Source organism: Myotis daubentonii, chromosome 2 (assembly GCF_963259705.1).
Source record: "Myotis daubentonii chromosome 2, mMyoDau2.1, whole genome shotgun sequence".
Lineage (NCBI taxonomy): Eukaryota > Metazoa > Chordata > Mammalia > Chiroptera > Vespertilionidae > Myotis > Myotis daubentonii.
This window is the reverse complement of record NC_081841.1, coordinates 49,348,947-49,357,646: the sequence shown is the minus strand read 5'-3', so window position 1 is coordinate 49,357,646 and position 8,700 is coordinate 49,348,947. Positions and strand designations below refer to the sequence as shown.

Below are 8,700 nucleotides of genomic sequence, written 5' to 3'. Positions count from 1 at the left end.
TATTTTTTGCCAATCTGACGAAAAATTAATATAATTTTACTCATTCACACCAGATGGCTATTGTTGTGTTCGCTGTTGTCATTTTCTTATTTGATAATCTAAGGGAAAAAAGGACAGTGCCCCTGACTAAATAGTCAGGTATTGCTTGGGTTTTAAAAATTCTTGAGGCACATCAGTGTGCTACAGCACATCAGTTGGAAATCACTGAATTAGACTAACAGTTAACTTCAGGAGAAACATTAGATGAACAAGGGGACAGAGGACAATGAAATATTATCTTCAAAGTACTGAATTTAAAAAATTGCGATTTTATGTCCTTTAAGAATGAAGGTGAGATAAATATATTATTAGAAGACTTTCACTACAGGAAAAATGAAAACAAGTTCTTAAAGGAGAAAGAAAACGCTCTCAGATGGAAGTTCTTACTTTCTTCTGACCTATCCTGATTCACTAATAGTTTTTAACTCTGTCTAATTTGTGTTAAACTCATCCATTGCAATCTAGTTTCAGCTTTTGAATTTGCAATTGCAGATGAAGAAGAAAACTGAGCAACAAAGTCAAATATGTAGGAAAATTTAAATTACTGTAGACCTGATAGTGTTTCTATAATAATAATTGTCTTTACTATCTATAATAATTAAACTCATGACAAACATTAGCAAGATGATTTAAAGGTAAGCTGTGAGTCACTGAGTTTCAGTGGGAATTCGCACTGGGATCTTCCGGTACTCATTCTTAGCTAATGAGTACGAAGTATGCTTGGGACTGAGCTTCCCAACAATCAGGATGGACCTAGACATCCTCTGGGCTTTCAGGTCAGACCTTGCCAACCTATTAGGCACCTTCATCCACAAGCCCTTATGAATGGCCACACCTGAGCCTCCTTTGTTAGGAAGGTGCTTTTAGCAATGTAATAACAGTCACAGAGAGAGATTTGTGAAGAAATGACTGTGTAATTTTGCTAGAGGAAGTATGAAAGAATTGCTATACTACTTATTAGGAATTTGAAATTTTCAAGCTTTTCTTTGTCTTTCTGTGGAGACATTAGGGGATAAGGGTAAGAATGCCGTCAAAGTTTAGAAGAGGTTTCTGAAGTCTTTATTTGCAGAGGCTTTTGAGTATTGAGCTTACAGATTTCTATTTATGCACAAAAAGTCTCCCATAGAAAAAGCAGCGTCCCTTTACATGATTCAATGTTGTAGAACATTTTCTGTCTTGTGAATTTCTCCTGAGAGTCATGCCCACCAACTCAGAAAAACAAGATGCACTCAGTGCCAGGAAAAGACAGAAACCAGGTAATGTTTTCTCTGTTCTCTGATGGTTTTCTCTGTGTTCTCTGTAGGACCCCTTTACCCTGATTCCCACCACTTCTTGTTATTCCTCTTCGGGCACTCTGTTCCCCCTCCGTCCTCTCAACTTATCTTTATTCTCCTGCTCTGGAGGTAGGAGAACATTTCTCTCTGATGTAGTATTTGTTTCTGTTACCTTAAATGTTTTGGTCTGCTCCTCAAAACCACTTCTCTTTTTCCTTTTGGGAAATTTACACACTTGGATTGGGGGTAAAGAAAAGAGAATCTAATGATTCTTTGTCACCTCAATTGTCTTCAGCACTATACTTAAGTTAGTAAGTTAAAAACTCACAACTTTTCAAAGTAATTGTTTTTAGTCTTCATTTTACACGTGGGACAATTGAGACAAGTCTCTTTGCTATATCCCTTGCTGTATTCCTTGTTTCTGGGGCTGAAAGCCTACATTATACTAGAAACTTGGAGGTTTGGGGAGGCTGATACCTGAGAGCTGTCTGTTATAGTTGGGAGGAGATCAGAATATCACCTCGTGACTCAAAAAATAACCCTCTCCAAGCACTTCAAGCATATAGGGTCCAGAAACAAATCTTTAGTCATAGTTATCCCCCATAATTATGTATTCTGTGGTATGTGGAAGTTCAGAACAGGGCACAAGACACAGCTTTGGTGCAAACCTTTCCAGTGGGTGAAATTTTTATCCAGTATCCTTTCTATATCTGGGTTCATGGGAGTCTAGGATGTCCAAGTCCCTTATTGGTTTCTAATCAGATCTGTTCTCTGTGACTCCTCTCCACCTGAGTCTCATCCATTCACTTACTCATGCACACACACACTTCTGTTTTTAAATAACACTTTTGAGCAACTCCTTTGAGGCAGTTACAATTCCTAGGTGCTTTTGCATGTCTCATACTAAGATGAACTCCTCTCGGGCAGCTTTTCTTTGGAAATGACCTAGTCAGCTACCTCCACCTAATTGTGACAGTAACTGAAAACATGAAGTGGAAGTTTCTCAGAGCTGTTTCCATTCACATCTGGACTCACTAGCCTGAATAAACGAAGCACTGAGAACAGTAAAACTGTAGCACCAGATAAAAGTGATGATTTTACTTACTTCTGTGGCCCTCAAATAGCTAATATAGTCCACCTCTACCTGTGAGGGAGTCTGGCCCGACAGGATACAATTTCCAGGTTTGTCCTCTGCAAGAGTTTTGTGCTTTGGCCTTTATTTCTAAGAGAGGACATTTCCCCAAAATTCAAGGAATTTCTAGTGCTAGTAGTGGGGCTCCATTTGGAGATGAGTAGAACAGAGGGGAGCTTTCTTTCTGCTGCCCTCCGAAATGATAACGGGCAGTTGTCTGAATTTCATGGTTTGATTCCTTCCTTTTCCAGCATCTTCTGCCACTGGTGTACTGTTCTTCAGATGAATCCAGTCTCTATAGAATCCAGTCTCTCTAGACCATGAGTGGTGGGTAAAAGAAAAAAGTAAAATAATAACAAGAGAAAATGCAATCCCCACATGACTGGAAGTATTTAGGTTTTTACAATTTACCCATGTATTTTCCTCTTTTAGAAATCAAAGAGGAGATCTATATTAACAGGAATTTTTAAACTTCACCTTAATACCAAATTCTCACACTGATATTTAAACTTATTTGTCTTCTGGGCTACTGGATTTTCAAAGGTTTTTCTTTAACTCAGTGTTGGTTATTGCTCAAGGAGGCGAGAAATGCAGGTAATGTGGAATTGATTCCTAAGAGTAGCTTTAGGCCTGTGTGTTGTTTGGATAAACAGTGGGGGAGAAAGCATGGCTTTTGAGAAATTGAATGTGCTGGTCTTGTAGTATGAACACAAGAGATAGAGCAGGACATGAAGGTCAAGATGGTGTGGTTAATAGTGTTGAAGGGTTATCCTGAGCTGATGGTTGTAATCTGGGTTCTTGGATCACAGTTGGAAAAAAGGGTCAAGCTTTTGAAAGTTAGAGGGTAGTCTGTATTTACAAGTGGCATGAAGGCTTGACAAGAGCTGGCTCTGAATAGATCACACAAACGGTGCATGGAGATTATGACCAGAATATGTTTTCATATCAGTCAACAGTTTCTTGTGATAAATTACATGGTATCTGGGATATCTCTGTGCTGCTTCGTCTCTAATTAACTCCCTTTCTCCTCACTGGGCAGATGTCCAGCCACTACCCCTCTTCACTTTCCACTAATGATCTCATTTCAATACTTAGTGAATAACAAAAGCCATCAGATGAGAAGTGCTTCCTTCCTAACACCAAATCTACTGACTGCATGCGTGTTTGATGGATGAAGAAAACCCATTCTCATCTAAGGCCATCCATGCTCTGCTTCTGCTGTGAAACCCAGCTGCTCCAGAGACACCATTTCTGCAATTGTATCTCATTCCTCCTGGAATTTCTCTCTTTCTACTGGATTATTATCAACCATTTACAAACATCCTTCTGTAGATTTAATAATAAAACAACAGCAAATTAACTCTAAGACATTACAGAAAGAATAATAAATGTGGACAGCGAGTTGATCTAGTGTTGGGATTCTGTAGAAAAGATTATTACACGTTTTAGGAAATCTAGAGACTTACCATTTCAGAAATACATTTTTGAGTGGGCATGAAACTTTGTGAATGGAGAATAGGGTGAAAACACTGAGATATCAGACATTAGAAGAGGCTTCACCCAGTTTATTTCTGACATTCCCAAGACATACTGAAGGCAATGAGGAACCACAGTGTTATCTCTGAGTTCATCCTCCTCGGGCTGTCTGCGGACCCCCAGATCCAGCCTCTGCTCTTCGTGCTGTTCCTTGTTATTTACCTCCTGACCCTGATGGGGAATCTGATGCTGCTGCTGGTGATCGGGTTTGATGCCCGTCTTCACATCCCCATGTACTTTTTCCTGAGGCAGTTGTCCTTCCTCGACCTCTGCCACTCCTCTGTCACTGTGCCCAAGCTGCTGGAGAATCTGCTCTCTGAGAAGAAAACTGTCTCAGTAGAGGGCTGCCTGGCTCAGGTCTTCTTTCTGTTTGCCTCTGGGGGCACTGAATCCTGCCTACTCGCTGTGATGGCATATGACCGCTATGTTGCCATCAGTTCTCCTCTGCTCTATGCCCAGGTGATGAACAGACAGCTGTGTATGGGGCTGGTGTGGGCCTCATGGAGTTTGGCTTTTCTGGATGCTCTTATCAATATCCTTGTAGCTCTCAATTTAGACTTCTGTGAGGCTCAAGATATCCACCACTTCTGCTGTGAGCTGCCCTCTCTTTACCCCTTGTCCTGCTCTGATGTGACTGCAAGTTTTACTGCCCTGCTCTGCTCTAGCCTCCTGCATTTCTTTGGAAATTTTCTCATGATATTTTTCTCCTATGTTCGCATTTTGTCCACCATCCTGCGCATCAGCTCCTCCACAGGCAGAAGCAAGGCCTTCTCTACCTGCTCCTCCCACCTCACTGCAGTGATCTTCTTTTATGGTTCGGGACTTCTCCGTTATCTCATGCCAAATTCTGGATCCATTCGAGAGTTAATCTTCTCCTTGCAGTACAGTGTGATCACCCCCATGCTGAATCCCCTCATCTACAGCCTGAAGAACAAGGAGATGAAGGCTGCTGTGAAAAGGATGTTGAGAAAATATTTCTGGTGCTTCAAATAATAACATCAGAATGATGAGGATTCTGGGTAGAACTCTAATAAGTGGTGCCTGGATATTCAGGAGAATTCTCTGATATCAGGATCTGCAAGGTGCCCTACAGCTTTTCTTAAGAATCCTTAAGCAGAGATGGAGTTAAATTTCTTAGAATGTTACCAGCTGAGCCTGAGTCAGAGAAAAGTGGTCCTAGGTATTTTTCCTAGAAAAATATTTAATTTATTACACACAGTATGGTACACATTTCTGTTACACTTCGTCTATCTTTGCCATGCTTCTAGCAGTTAAGTTCCACTTGCTCAATATAGTTCCACAGAGACTTCTAATCATAGGTTCTGTTAATCATGGTGACCCCAAATTCTCCCCATCCCTGCTCATTATTCTTGGATTCTTCCTTGCACATTGTTTGGTATAGGAATGAGTACATGGTCAATGTCAGACCATTCACTCTGTAGGAATTTTAATGAGAGATTCAGATGAGGAGAGAGAGGCAGAGGTCAGCCATTCTGTTTGCAGTACTCTGACAGCCAGTCCCAATGGCCCACTGATAAGATCACTGGTGTTATCCTAGAGTCTTCCTTTTCAAGGCAGATTCATAAACATGAATTATATTAAGAACACATGATCAGATATTTGCATGATGTCAGGGGCTTTGCCAAGCATTTTATATACATAATGTGTATTTAACCACAAGTGCTTTAGGTAAATGCTTTAGTTATCGTTATTTTAAGAAGAGGGAGGAAACTGCCTCAGAGAGGTAAGTGGTGAGGATGGAATTTGGAACCAAATGGACTTACCCCTAAGTCTATTTTTTTTACCATCTTGCCACACTGAGTCTCCCCTGGATGCTGGTGAGCTACCCCAGACCAAATTCATGAATTCCCTCTTTAATTATTATTGTTGTCTTAATTTACGTGGTTTAAGTAAGTCAGAATTATATTCTGTCATTTGCAAGGAAATGACCTAAAAGACATATTTTGGTGCCACCATGGAATTGCAGGTATAGACATATACCTGCAGGTATCCAAGGACAATGGAGAAATTTGAAATTGTTTGTTGGACCTTTGCATGTCCTATAAAGACCACACATAGCACATTTGTTTATCCTCTTCAAACCATTTACCTAATAGCCAAACATCCTGTGAGGGGCCCCATGATAAAAGAAGATTCCCCAGCTCGTGTGCACTGCTAGACAGGTAGCCCTGGCACTCATCCCAGTGATGCTGTAGAAATGGCAGAACACGAGAGCATCAATAGCAGAGCAAACGCTGCACAAGGTCTGTGGCAACTTCAGAAAGAAACGAATAGAATTTCAGCAGAGGTCCCTTAGATCATGAAACTCAGTTGGAGAATTAGTGAGAAGGAGATTTGTGAGAGATATGTGCATTAAAATTGTGGTAAAAAATTATTTCTTTTTGAAATTACCTTTGGTTTTTGCTTATTTATAACCTATCAACTGTCATTGTCCCCTTCAATTTGCACTCTCCAACTGCAGAAAATATAAACTCAAAGAGATCATGGACAATTTTTGGTATCTGCACTACATTTTTAAGAATATTAAAATTTTTTAAAATATGCTTGCTGCACAATAAGTAAATTTTGAATGTGTCAATTATGGGCAAAGAAATGAGAATATATCTAAGATGGTGTCTCACCGAGGGACCTCACTGCCAAAGCAGTTTGAAATAGTTATATGAGTAGAATAGTCTACTATGTGATTGCAAATCTCTTTCTTCCTTGTGAGCCTAGTTCTGGGCCATGGACTCACAGTTTGGTCATGGCTGGGCAAGGTGGTGGTTATGCAAAGGCTCAACACGATTTTTGTGCATGAAGGATGTTCTGCTGTTGCCACTGGTGAATTTTATTTTGATAAAGGTCACACACTACTTTTGTTAGCTATATTACCAAATACATTCTAGTTTTTGTTTTCATTATGAATTAAAAATTCAACTACATTTATTACTTCATTATTTCTAGTATGTAGGATTGCTCGGTGGTTTGTATACTGACCTTGTACCTGTCAAGTTTGTTGAACTATTTTCCTAGTTCTAATGGCTTAAGATACTATTGGGGTTTTAATTATTTCATCATAAATAAAGGGAAATTACATTTTAATTTTTTATCTTAAAGTATATTTTCATTATTTCATCTTAAATAAAGGAAATAATTTAGTTTTTTCATTGCAATTTTTATGTTTCATATTTTAAAGTTAATTTATTGGACATCAGTCTCTAATATAGACATCTTTTTTATTGGGATCAGTGAGAAAGCTGCTCATGTTTTAGCAATAAGGATGATGTTTGTTCTTGTTTTGATCAATATTGTTGACTTAGTACATGAGATTTCTTTTAACCATATTTTGCTGAGAATTGATGTAAAATTTTATCAAATGTGTTGTTTTTATTTTTTTAGAATAAATTTTTTATTGATTTCAGAGGGGAAGGGTGAGGGAGATAGAGAAACATCAATGATGAGAGAGAATAATTGATTGGCTGCATCCTGCACACCCTCTACTGAGGATTGAGTCTGCAAACTGGGCATGTGCCCTGACTGGGAACGAACCGGGGCCTCCTACTTCATAGGTAGGCGCTCAACCACAGAGTGACACCAGCTGGGGTCATATGTGTGTTTTTTATTTCTATTGAGTACCAGCACTTTTTCTCTTTTGTTTACTAATGTATAGTGTCTGTCACATATTAAGCATGGAATAAATACCTGTTTAATAAAAATATAAATTCATCAAAATAGTCATATGGTTTTTGTTATTTGATTTTTTAATAATAAATTGTTAGGTTATCTGATGTTGAAGAATTGTTGCCTTCTTGAAATAATGCTACTTAGAATAGTAAAAATTGAATTAACTTTCATCAGTATTTAACTTAAGAATTTCCTAGGTATGTTCATAAGTGAGATAGTGTAATTTTTTTTCTTGCATTCATCTGATGTTTTCTTTTTAACAGCTTTAATGAAATTATGTTTCACACATCACAGAGTTCATCTATTCAATCCAATGCCATGGTCTCTAGCACATTCACAGAGTGTGCAAACATCACCACAAACCAATCCCAAATAATTTTTATCATCCCCATAACTATAGGCAGTAACACCCCAAACCCTCCTCCTACACAATCACTAATCATTCTTTTGCCCATATAGATTTGTCCATTCCAGACATCTTATCTTGGCATCAATAGTATGTTTTCTTTCATGTTTGTGTTTCCTTAAAATATTTTCAGTAAAAAGGGGAAATCCTTGTAGGCTTTATAAAATTCATCTATAAAATTTTGAGTATTTCTTGTCTTTTGTTGTTGTGTAGAGAAAATTTTGATTGCCAACTTAATTCCTTTAATGATTAGTGTTATGTTTGGGTTTGATATTTCTTCATGAATTAATTTTAGTTATTTGTAATTTTTTGTTTATTATTCACATAATGTGTTAAATTTCATTGATATTTTTAAAATCATATTTTATTGTTGAGATTACAGATGTCCCCCATTTTTCTCCCTTGCCCCCTGCACTTATCTCTCACCCATCCCAGGCCTTCACCTGTCTATTGTCTGTGTCCATGGGCTATGACTAATTTGTACTTCTAAATCCCTTCTCCTCTTTCACCCATCCTCTCAACGCCCCCTCCCATCTGGAAAATGTCAAAATGTTCTCTGATCTATGAGTCTGATTCCATTGTGCTTGTTCATTTATTTTGATTTTTAGATTCAATTGTTGATAGATATG

The 8,700-nt window shown here is 38.3% G+C and overlaps 1 protein-coding gene across 1 annotated transcript; it reads left to right on the top strand.

Annotated features, from left to right (window-relative positions):
• The first annotated feature begins 4,044 nt into the window (after window positions 1–4,044).
• On the top strand, window positions 4,045–4,974 carry LOC132226095 (olfactory receptor 8S1-like). Its single transcript, XM_059680969.1, has one exon. It carries the CDS (start codon window positions 4,045–4,047, stop codon window positions 4,972–4,974), a length of 930 nt encoding a protein of 309 aa, XP_059536952.1.
• Window positions 4,975–8,700: the final 3,726 nt, after the last annotated feature.